Consider the following 12433-nt stretch of genomic DNA (forward strand, 5'->3'; position numbering starts at 1 on the left):
CGAACAGGTCACGTGAGCTCACAGAGATAGTAGCTGCCTAGGAGCCAAGAGAAGAGACCATGCTAGCAGACTTTACAGTATCCAGAGCACGAGAGAGGCAGCGATTATTTAAGCTCCTCCATCTATAGTATTTTGTTATGGCAACTCACAGCAGACTAACACAACAATTAAGTCTCTCAATGCTGACAATTGCAAAGCCAGTTTCATATACTTTCTTAATATTTTAAGGATTTGAGCCGAAGGAAATCCCATTTAAAAGTCAGACAGTCTTGTTACTGGAGAGTTTCATATGAATCCTTGAATTGTTCAGCTTTGTTTTCTTCTAAATCAGGGAATGCTTGAGAGGGGAACCTCAGTCATGCAAACTTATCAAATTAGGACATATCACTACAACATAAACTTGGCCTATCTTCCATGAGATATTGGAGGTTGGATGGGTGTGCTAGGTGATTAAGTAGTAGGATTAACTACCTAATAATGCTAAATCCACTCATATTATTAAGTACAAACAAAAATTTTATACGTCAGAATATTTTTGTGGGTTTATGTTTTGTTTTGTTTTTTGAGACTAGATTTTTCTGTAGCTTTGGTGCCTGTCCTGGAACTAGCTCTTGTAGACCAGGGGGCTTGAACTCACAGAGATTCTCCTGTCTCTACCTCCTGAGTGCTGAGATTAAAAGCATGCGTCACCACCGCTCGGCCAGCAGAATATTTTTTAAAAGACATTTGTCAATAATGTTAGTAAGTGAAAATTATTGTAGGTTAAGCAATGTGTACATTGTTTGACTTACAACTAACTCCTTTCTTTGAATAACTAAATACCTTGTATGGCAACCTAACTTAATAGTGCATTAGTATTCTTGTATCATGTTGCCGAATCTTAGTCAAACCACAGTAGCTGGCTTTTAGCCAGTCAGTGTGACAGTTGATCAGACCATGTTTACATTAGGTAAAGGCCCAGATTTGACCAAACACACTATTATATCATCTCTTTTCACATATATTGGTTTTTTGAGACAGAGTTTCTCTGTGTGGCTTTGGAGCCTGTCCTGGAACTCACGCTATAGACCATACTGGCCCAGAATTCAGAGATCTGCCTGCCTCTCGAGTGCTGGGATTAAAGGCAGGAGTCACCACTTCCCTACTTCTTTTCCTTTTCTTAATCTGCAAAGATTGCTTATTCAACGGTGGAACTCTCTGAACTTTGACTGGATCATAGCTCTACTCCATTCACGAAAATAGCTGTTTGTTCAAATAAATTCTTGTTAAAGGCTTTGTATTATGTGTGTGCATGGGCCCACAAGCGGGTTCCAGGGCTCCTATAGAGTTCAGAAGACAACTCCCACGCATAGTTCCTCAGTTCACCTATCTTTTGTGCTCACTGGCCTGGAGCTGACTGAGTAGGCTTGTCTGATTGGTTAAGGAGCCCCAAGAACCTGCCTATCTGCCTCCTCGATGCTGGGATTACATGTATAGGCCACTATCCCTGGCTTTTAAAATAGGGATTCTGGGGATGGAATGAACTCAGGTCCTCCTGCTTGCTAGGCAAGCTTTTCACTGACTGAGCTCTCTCCCTAGCACTGTATTTTCTCAAATAACCACCACCACAAAAAAAAAAAAAAGAAACATAATCTGATTACAGAACATTTCTTCAGAAAATGGAAGCACTTCTGAATTAGTCCTATACTCAACATCTCCGTCTCCTTGTCTGTTTTTTTTTTTTTTTTTTTTTTTTTGGTTTTTTTTTTTTTTTTGTTTTTTCGAGACAGGGTTTCTCTGTAGTTTTGGTGCCTATCCTGGAACTAGCTTTTGTAGACCAGGCTGGCCTCGAACTCCCAGAGATCTGCCTGCCTCTGCCTCCCGAGTGCTGGGATTAAAGGCGTGCGCCACCACCGCCCGGCTCCTTGTCTGTTTTTATTGTCTTCACACGGTGATATTTTCAGATCTTTTCATCATTTATACGTCTCCAAGCCCATCATCAGAACCCGTACACTCTAACAACTCAGTAAACAAACTTCAGACCAGGGATGCTGAAGTTGGATCCGGGCAACCAGATGGTGAGTGCCCGGAGAACAGGAATCGGATTGAGAATCACATGAGGCCTGGAACACAGTGAACACTAAACTATACACAGAAAAAAAAAAAAAAAAAAAGGAGCGAGGAAGCGAAGGAAAGAAAAGGGATTGATTAATGCAGACCCTGGCGACACCATCTACCATAATTCTTGATTGAAGTCAAGAAAGCGTCGAGGTCAGCACTTTCCTCAGCCAGATTCACCAGGGCAGGTAGAGTGAGGAAAGAACGAAACTTTTTCAAAAACAAAACCAAAAACCGAAAGTAAAACCCGCTGGGTCAAAAGAGAAAAACAGTGAGAAAAGAGCGGGTGAAAAACAAGCAAACAAACAAACAAACAAACAAACATACAGAATAGCCTCCTCCTGGCAGAAGAGCCTAGGCAAGCTCGGCTGTTGCCTGGGCGACCTCAGAACCAGAACGGTCGCAGCCTATTGGCTAAGCCGCTTCAGCCAATGATAAGACACGATGTTGCCGGGGTTCTAAGATGGCTGCCGAGCCCCTACTTTCCGGCCGGTAAGGTAGGCTTCGCGCGGCTCGAGGTGGCGGCCGGCTTCGTGGCGGGCGGGCGGGCCTGTCGGGCTTGGGTTCGGGGCACGGAGGGCGGCGGAGGAGTCTGGGCAGCCGGGCCGCGCAGCTCCTCGGCGGGGACAGCGGAGCGGGCCGGGAGAACTCGGCCGCGCCGGACGCCGCTCGGCCCCGAGTGGGCTCGTGAGGTGGCGACAGGGGTCCCTGTCCCATCCCAGGCCGAGCGAGGAGGAGCGGGCTCGTGGGTGCGGTCGGCTGTGTCGGGGAGAGCGGCTTCTGCTGATGAGTGCGGCGAGCCCCTCGGCGGCCCGGCGGGCATTCTGACGCCGCTCGGCATCCCGAGGTGGCGCGACCCTCAGCGCCCCCAGAACCGCAGAGCTCCAGGTTGTCAGCGGGGAAGGCTGCACCGTTTTAGAGCCACCCTGTCGCGGTCTTGAACTTCGTGTTTGCATGGTGGCGAGCATTGCATACAAGGTAGAGAGGCTCTGGGGGGCGGGAGAGGTAGTTTCCGTGTCCTGTCTGTAAACATTGTCTTCGTTCTAACTCACCCACTCTGGGAAAGGAACAACAAAAAAATACCACTAAGTAAATAGTTTATAGTTTATGTGTTTATGTGAAAAAAATCCGAACTCAGGCCTGCTTGTTTTCTTTCTGTGGTGTTTTGAGAAAAAAGAACACATTTTCTAGCAATAAGTAAGACCTTTACATTGATGTTGATCTTTTAAGCCCAAAAGTACGTAAGTTAACTAATTCCAAAGTTCATGAGCTAATTAAGTACTTTATTATGATCTTACAGCTTAGACTGTGGTGGTTATAATTATTTCACAAATAAGATTAAATTTAGATGTCCATGATTATTTAAAATTGAAGACACAATTTGTGATAAAACATGGTCATTTGATGACAGTGCAGTTTAAAATCTGGCATATTAGAGACAGGAAATGCTTATTCATTGAGATGTTCAGATTTTTATCTTGGTTATTGCTTGTAAGTAGTTGGGTGGTCTAGAAAATACATTTCTGGTGTTTCTACATGCGATTCTCAGTATGTTACTTGCTGTGATATCTTGCCTGGTTTTCCATATGTAAAAAGTGCAGAAAAATTATTAGTAAATTTTAGCAGCCTTATAATTACAGCCTAGAGTCATTGTTTTGGCCTGTCTCCTTAATCTTTGTCCCAAGAATACATCGCTAACTTTGCCCTCTAAAAGTCCATAATTGACTTCACTTTTGTAAAATAAGTGGATCTCAATGATTTAGGGCAGATATTAAAAGGGTTGGTGTTAATTTCTAATGAGTGTCGTGATGAGGATCAATGCCTGCATCTTGGTTTGTGTGCCATGTGGGACATGGCATGCTTTGTTTTTTTCACTACTGCTTTGTGTCTTTTGTTGTAACTGGGTGTCCTGTCCCTTTTCAGTGGCCTGGGTGCACAGCCTCTAAAAGCTGGTAACCTTGACTGGGTTGTGAGTTGAGGAGAGAAACTGCGTTTACTGACTACACGTCATGATGTAAACTACATTCACATCAAAGAGCAAGGCTGTTCTGGGCATCTGGGACACTGTCAGTATTAAGACAATAAACATTTCAAAGGTGTGAGACATCTCCGTGGTAATTGATCACACTCTCACTTCAAAGCTTAGTTAGGATGGAGACCCAGGCAAAAGCTGCTTAGGCTGGAAGTCATCTGAGTTTCAAGCCTATTCTTGCTCTTGTAACTAGTGGTCTCCAGGTCTGACACAAGCTAGAACTTCTGTTACTGAGATTTGGTATCACTATGGTTTCTGTATTTTGAGAGATGATATTTACTAAACCTTTTTTTCATATTTTATAAAAATGAGGTTGTATAGTCTACATCTCTGGTTAACAATCGAAGGATAACGCTTCATTGGATTTGTTTTCTTACCTAGTGGTAGATGATGCCGTGCTACCAGGAGGAAAATAAATAATTTTGATTTAAAAAAATACTGATAATTAGCTTAGTGAGTTCCAGTGCATTCATTATAAAACTTTGTAAAAAATAAAAAAAGAAAGAAAGAAAAGAAACTCACCGATTACCAGCCGCAAAACCACTTTGTTTTAAATGCATTGTTTTCTGCCAGTGTGTGCTCAGTATGGCTATGGTTGTTTTTTGAGGGTGAAAGAAAGCCCTTTTTATTTAGACTTGGAACAGTGCAGAAATACATCAGGTTATAACAAATGATGTCTGCCCAGAACTAAAAGATGTGTCTCATTTTGTACACAAAATCGTTTGTAGGATGGAATAAATCATAACTGCGGTGGTGATGAGTATATGGAATGAAGGTGATGTTCGAAACTTTACAGAAAAGGGGAATTGTATCTCACATCTTCCTTGAGACTATCATGATTAAATTAAATATTAGTGAGTTATAGGCTAAAAATTGAAAGCTTACAAATTAATTCATTGGCTGTGCTCTGGGCCTGGCTGTAATCTACATAGAAGAATTTGCTTTCTTTTTGTTTGTCTGTTATTCTACATCTTTTGAGATTGGACGAGTGAATTTTCTCGGAGACTAATTTAGGATTTTCTCCCTTAAAATAAAGATATATATCCTGAAAGGAATGAAAGAGACACTTCAAAGAAATAAAGAATCTCCCTTCAAAGAAGCCCAGCAGGAGTAGCAGGCGGCCAGGGAACCATATACAGAGTGATGGAAGCACCTCTCCATATTGGCTGATTTACATTGGGCTGCTGCTTTAATGGACGGCTCCGTTTTGCAGACTCTTTTTCAGCAGTTACCTGGCTTTATCAGCAGAAACCTGAATCTCCCTTACACCTGTTTATGTTTTCTTTTTGTTTTGTGCCGCCTCCCGATATCACAGTTAACTGATGTGTGGCTTAAGATTTTTAAGTAGTAAATTTAAAAAATATACTTTATTTGAATTTTTTGTTTTGGATTTGGAGGTTCTTTTAACTTTTCTTCTTTCTTCAGGTACATTTAATATACTATCGAGCTAGGAAAATACCATATTGAGGACAATTTTGGAAGCCATATGAGCAGTAGATAAAGTAATTTTGAAAAGGTCAAAGAGCCATGAAAACTGGATAGCTGTCTGAAAACGGACAAGGAAAAGCATAACTTTTGTAGGGTAACTGAGACTGCTCTCTGTATGGAAGCACATGTGAGTGCCCATCATGTAGATTGTAAGACTCCCGACATACTGAAACAGAGCTTCTTTCTAGATTAATTTCAAAATAGGACAGGACTTTCAGCAAGACAGCTTTTTGTTCTACTGTTCCTTCTGAGTGATGATGAATCTTGAAAGATGTAACTGTTTTTGGATTCAGTTGTATGAAAAAATAGTCTGTACTATGGAAATGAAATGAAATTTTCATAGTCTTGGGAATGATTACACTAATTCTAAAAGTCATTTTCATGAAACTTAATGATTATACTAGTGGGCTATACAGATATTGTTGAATACTGTACTGAGCTTTTGTTTCTCAAGTACATAGTATTATTATTCAAAAAAGCGAATGCTTGTTAGGTTTTAGAATTACATTTCATTTGGCTTATTTCAGCAGTGTAAAATTTAAAACTAGGGTATCTTTTCCACCTACCACACCTTTTATTTACTAGAAACTTTTTACACTTATTTATTCTGTGTGTGGATGTGCTTGCATACACACAGGTGGAGGTCAGAGACATCTTACAGGAGTTGTTTTTCACCTACCATGTATAGGTAAACTCAGGTCATGAGGTTTGGCGGCAAATGCCTTTACTTGCTGAGCTATCTTGCTGCCCATTCTACTGCACCCTTTAAACATATATATGCAACTTAAAGTTTTTTTTTGACAGCCTGATTCTTAGACAATAAGCCTTTTGAAAGTTAAATGTGCTTCATATAGATCATGCATCCACCCATTTTGTTCGTTAATGAGTACAACGCGAAGCATGGTATTTTAAGCCTTAAGCTGGCTGTGATGTTTCATATGGTGTCTATGTAATCACAGCACTTAGGAGGCTGAAGCAGGAGGATCTTTAGGAGTTCAAGGCCAGCTTGGGCTCCAGAGTAAGGTCCTGTCTCAATAAAAGAATGACAAAACAAAATAAAATTTAAAAAAGTACATTGTTTTAAATTCCTGCAGAGTGTGTTGTTAAGTGTGTGACATTCTTGAGCGGTGCGTGCTTTACTGTTTCAGTTAAGCGGAATAACCCACACTTTAGAGAATCAATATTCTGCTTTGTCTGAAGGTGTATGTTGTAACATACTTAAACTGTTAGGTAATTTTAAACTTATTTTTTTCAACTTAACACAACTGATTTTAGCTATTTTATATGGAGGGTTCATCTCATTTTAGATTTTAAAGTTTAAATTGACTGTTCGTCAGTCATTGGTAGATATACTGGTCTCCTGGAATATCTGTTAGTGGTTTTAAAATAGTTTCTGTGAGTACTACTTGAAGTCATTTTTCCCTTTCTCCTTCTAGAAGAAAAGATGTGGAGTGGGCTGTTACCTCCTGGGCTAAATGAAAGCGATGTTGAGTCAGATTCTGAAGATGAAGCCACACTAGAGAATCCAGAACCTACAGAATTTAATTTACAGGAAGATGGAAAGACTGACAGCAGTAGCAAGCCAAGAATGTCAGATTTCCCAGCAGGCAAGCCAAAACCGGAAACAGAGGCTGATGCAAATGCATATGAGAAGTGTCCTTCTGGAATTCCTTTGAACATGTGGAACGTAGGTTTCCTTATTATTGTCAGGAAAGTGCGTGTTTCCAGAATTCCCTGAACATGTGGAGTGTAGGCTTCCTCTATGTTAGGAAAGTGTGCGTGTGTCCTCTGTGTCTGTGCTGTGTCAGAGCATATTGTGATGGAGCAGATAGCAGGGGGCTCATAATAGTTGCTGCTCATTTAGCCGTTTGGATACTCTGATTCTAGTTTTAGTTTACATAAGTAGAAGAAGGAAAATGTCATAGGATTATCTGCTCTACTTTGCCTAGCATGACAAATGAATTTCTTTCTTTTTTTCTTCATTTAATTATAAATCATTTAGTGTCATTCTCTGTTATCAAACAGCTTGTGTTAAAACCAGTGAATATCCCAGTTCACCTGAGTTGTGAGGACTGGAGTGTATATCCCAAGAGCAAATTCCTTAGTTGGTGACTTTAGAAATGGCAGAACATAAGGATTTTACTTAACACATTTTACATGTTAAAATGTATGTTAATCTTTAGCACACACCCATACTATTTTTTTCTTTTTACATAGAAATTTCAAGAATTGCATAAAAGACATTCTGAACAGAAAAACTCAACATCAAGATTTAGACAGAAAAAAAGAAAACGCTCCAAAAAAGGTGTTTATTTTTAAATTTAGATTGTTAGTTGTACTAACTCTAAATTGACTAGTTGGGATAATTTCTTAAAACATGATTTTGAAATAATAGCTGAATAATTAAGTATTCTAAATTCATTTTAGGCAAATTGAAGAATGAAAAAGAATCTCACAGGTGGGTGGAATTTTAACTAGTTACTATTCAGCAGTGTTGTGGAACTTTCTAGATTGCTGTACTACTTACCTTGATAATGATTAAACATAAAAAGTAGTCATTGGCCGGGCGATGGTGGCGCACGCCTTTAATCCCAGCACTTGGGAGGCAGAGGCAGGCGGATCTCTGTGAGTTCGAGACCAGCCTGGTCTACAAGAGCTAGTTCCAGGACAGGCTCCAAAACCACAGAGAAACCCTGTCTCGAAAAAACCAAAAAAAAAAAAAAAAAAACGTAGTCATTGAAGTGTAATTATTGCAACTAGTTAAAAATAGTCAAAGCAAAAAGAGTCATAATTTGTCTTAATTTATCTTCTTGCAGTGAACAGTCCTCAAGTGAAACACAATGGAAGGAGCTTACTCAGTATTTTGGAGCCAATGATAGATTTGAACCGCCGGTTAAACAGAAAAAAGTTGAGAAAGTAAGATCCATTTTCTTATTTATCTATGATTCCATCGTATATTAGCTAGCAGGATGTATTTGCTGTTAACCTTGCCTAAGATACTAGTTCATTAATTATATAATTAGAAACTGTGTTCGAAAAAGATGCTTGATAAATAAGTGGATACCTAGTTTAAAACTCTTCAGAAGAGTAAGTTGTGAAAGTATCATTGTGAGGGCCTCACTCTTTTTGCCTTGGTTAAGAAAGCTGTTCTTGCAAGAGGCCGTTTCTCTGAGACCTGAAGGGTGGTGAAAGGCTGTTTACATAAATAATGGTCACTAGGAGGCTACGGAAACAGGTGAAGACCCTAAAGGAGGGGTTAATGTGAGAACTTTGTAGGTTTTGGTGAGAAGGTTAGACTGGCTGGAATGAAGTCAGTGAGGAAGAGTGTAGCTCAAGACTCATGATAATCTTACAGAACTGCCCAAACTGGATGGCTGGGAAGCAGGTAGGAAATGGACTTTATTTACAGTGCACTTGGATTTTAAGAGAGTGACAGGATCTAACTTAAGTTAAAGATTCCCTGTCTGTTGGCATGGAGAATAGATGATGATGTAGCAAAAATAATAAGAGCAGACTAGGCACAGGATAATGGTCTGTTGACTGACAGTGGTGTTGATGAAGATGGAAAAAATGTGTGAGTGCTGTCATGTTCTAATGTGAAGGTAGAATTGTCATGTTTTTCCTCAAGTGAGTTAGAAAGTTGAGAAAAATCAGGAAGAGAAAATATTGAGAGTAGATCTGTTCGCAATTCTATTTGGGGCATAAGTGTTAATCAGAATACAAGAAAAGAGTAAATAATTGCTTAGTATGAGGTGGGGGCTCAGAGCAGTGTCTGAGCCTGAGTATTATTTATAGTTGTTACTCTTTAGAAATTAGAAAAGGCCTTGAAGGAATAACGCACATATTCATGGTGGGGGTGGCCAGTGGTGTTGAGAATCCTGTGTTCTGAGGTAGGGTTAGAGGCCTGTGGGAGCAAGTGGGACCTATGTGTCTTGTGCTTGCTTTAAGGAGATACCTTTACATGGGTCACTGCTGAGTACTATGTACCTAAAGACCTTTGCTGTTTTCTTATTGGTTGGTATTTCTCATGAAAAACCTCTCATATTAAATCCTTTATTAGGTGGTGATATTTCACTGAGAAGATTGTAAATTAAGGGCCTATCACAACAAATTTCGTATGTGTTATGTTTGGAGTTTTGTTCTGTTTGAGATGAGAGGTCTGGTTATGTTGCCCAGGTTGGTATTGAACTCCTGATCACAATCAAGTGATCCTATGGATTCAGTCTATGACTGGGATTGTAGTCACAACATCCTTCATGTGGCTTTTTCTCTCCAGTTTTGCAAAGAATTAATTCCAAAATAGTCCCTATTACACCAGGTACTTGGCCCTGGGTTCATTTTCTGCACGTACTACTGAGCAGTAACCTTTAAGCAGATACAGAAATAATACATTTCCCACAAAGCCCAGTGGTAGAGTTGCAAGTAAAATCTGAGTCATAAAACATTGTGTTGATGCTTTTGGGGGGGCTCACTGTGATAGGTAGTGCATTTCTGGATATGTTTTTGTCATAATCTTGACTTGTGGTTCATGTGTGCAGGGAGCAGTCATGTGACATTGACTTAAGTTGCTCTTGACTGCCAAATCTGCCCTGAAGCTGGGAGGAAGACTTTGTTAACTGCCCTGAGCCATGAGGCGTCTCTGGTAGACCGGCTGTGGAGTCCCAGCCACTGACTGGATGAGCGGTTGAATGACCCTTTCATAAGAGTCGCCTAGGACCGTCAGAAAACACAGATATTTACATTATAATTCATAACAGTAGCAAATTTTCAGTTATGAAGTAGCAATGAAAGTAATTTTATGGTTGGGGGTCACCACAACATGAAGAACTGTATTAAAGAGTTGTAGCATTAGGAAGGTTGAGAACCACTGGACTAGATCCTTCAGTGCATGAATGATTAAGTATTAGTTTAATTCTTTTTTTAAACATGTGAACTAAATGGCCTTTGATTTTTCAGTTATTTGCAATATTTACTATCTTCCATATTGGTATTGGCTTCAGAGTATCTAATTGATAAGAGACATTAAAGTCATGAAATTAATTTTGTAAACATTCTAAAAAGCAGAGATTAAGAGATTTTTTTTACAACTTACTAGAATCCTGTTGTTACCCTATTGTTTGAAGTTGTACCGTCTAAATATTGGCTAGATACTTTTAGCTCTAAGTTACAAGGGTTGTTCATAGTATTGTTTGAAGAACTCCATCTTGAGACCTAGCACCTTGTCTCACCATGCATTACATGCATCCTAGAGAAACCAGAACAGCAGTTAAAAGTGTGAACTCTATTGAAGAGAAATTTCTGTGAGCCTGACTAGTCACAGGTGCATTCATTTGGAAAGTTTGGGCTTTTTTCCTGCAGATATTGCCCTGCATGAATGGTAAGGAAAGTTATGGGTCTTCCAATCAAGGAAACTGTTGTTGGCCAGACTTATATTTTGCCAGCACTTATTAGTCTACAAGTAAATGTAAGCATGAAAGGAAAGAAAGGGTTTAGTAAAGCTGAGTTATTTCAGCTTCTCTTGGGAGTCTAGTATAACTGCATGCTGGCAGTTCTGCACTCACTCTCTCGGTTGGGATCATGGTTTTTACATGATTCTGCTTTTGCTGTCCTGCCGAGGTCGTACTGTGAGTCCAGCAAAGCAAATAAACTTTAAAAAGGAAAAGCAAAATGTCCACATTGGAGACATCGTGATAAAAGCTATAAACAACTGTAAGTCCAGCAGATAGTTAGGGATCTGGTAGCACTGTGTAGACGCATGGTGCAGTGTAAACAAATATGGAGCAGAGGCTGATCTGTCTCAATATCAGAAAGTCTTTTTATTTTGTTTTTGCTCAACCCTCAAGAACAGTAAAGCAAAACAAAACTTCTTAATCTTATGACTATCACTCCCCCCCCCCCTTTGGAGTCCTGCCAAGCAAAAACTGGCTTAGCCCAGAATGTGTATCACAACACTGCTGTCACCTGCCTGCCAGACAGTGCAGAGAGGCTTGCATTTTTTTTAAAATATAGTTTTCCTAATGTTCAACACTGTTTTAAGGTGTTCATTGTATTAAATGCAGATATCATTGTGTTTCTGGCAGCAGTTAATGGGGCTTGTTAGTAATTCTGTAATCATAACATAATTATTTTTAATCTATGTGGGAATTTCTTCAAAATAAATTTTGCCCTTTAATTTCACTATAATATCTCAAGTATTCTATAGTTGACTCAATTTTATTAGGTAGCTGTCATTATTGAAGTAGTAGTCCTGGGTATGTCAAATGGATACTTTTGGTATGAAAATTACAGGTACTTTTATTATTTTTTAGAATCACTGTCCTTAATGTTTGTATAAAGTTGTTAAACTGCTGCTGCATAGAATATCTTTTTCACACTTGTTCTTTTTGTGATAGAGTACTTTTTCCATATAGACCTTATGTGGAACTCTAGTATATAGATCACATCAAAACCTGACTGCCTTGACTATGTTGGGAGGGAGATATCAATCATGGTGTTTTCTTATCCCCATGGTGATCTCTGTAGGGAGGGCCAGTGTAAGTCTTCTGATATATTTGCATTAAAAAAAACAGCAGGTAGGTTTAAAGTCTTACTTTAAACTTTTTTTGGTTGTAAGTCTAAATTTTTCTAAAGTAATAGATAAATTTAGTTTTTAATTTCTCTAAATTTTGTATGATTTATGTATAATATTTAACTTATGTTTATATTTAAATGTTGTTCCCTCCTCTTCTTTATGGAGAAATTGCCTCATTTTGCTCCTAGATATTTAAATTATATAATAATTAAGCAAATTCTCATAGATAATTTATTTTATCTTGC

At 39.2% G+C, this 12433-nt stretch overlaps 1 protein-coding gene across 3 annotated transcripts in view; it reads left to right on the forward strand.

Moving 5' to 3' along the window:
* Window positions 1-2531: 2531 nt before the first annotated feature.
* Fam204a (family with sequence similarity 204 member A) overlaps window positions 2532-12433 on the forward strand; it is a 30692-nt gene continuing 20790 nt past the window's right edge. The window contains exons 1-5 of one of the 3 annotated variants that reach the window (XM_057779941.1): window positions 2532-2594; window positions 7054-7304; window positions 7835-7922; window positions 8045-8075; window positions 8434-8533. In XM_057779941.1, coding sequence (XP_057635924.1) covers window positions 7062-7304; window positions 7835-7922; window positions 8045-8075; window positions 8434-8533 — 462 coding nt within the window. In that variant the 5' untranslated portion in view covers window positions 2532-2594; window positions 7054-7061. Of the gene's footprint in view, window positions 2595-2835; window positions 3076-7053; window positions 7305-7834; window positions 7923-8044; window positions 8076-8433; window positions 8534-12433 lie in introns of those variants that run through there. The other 2 variants (XM_057779942.1, XM_057779940.1) reach the window with 2 other exon arrangements.

The sequence above is a fragment of the Chionomys nivalis genome, chromosome 8 (assembly GCF_950005125.1).
Source record: "Chionomys nivalis chromosome 8, mChiNiv1.1, whole genome shotgun sequence".
Taxonomy (NCBI): domain Eukaryota; kingdom Metazoa; phylum Chordata; class Mammalia; order Rodentia; family Cricetidae; genus Chionomys; species Chionomys nivalis.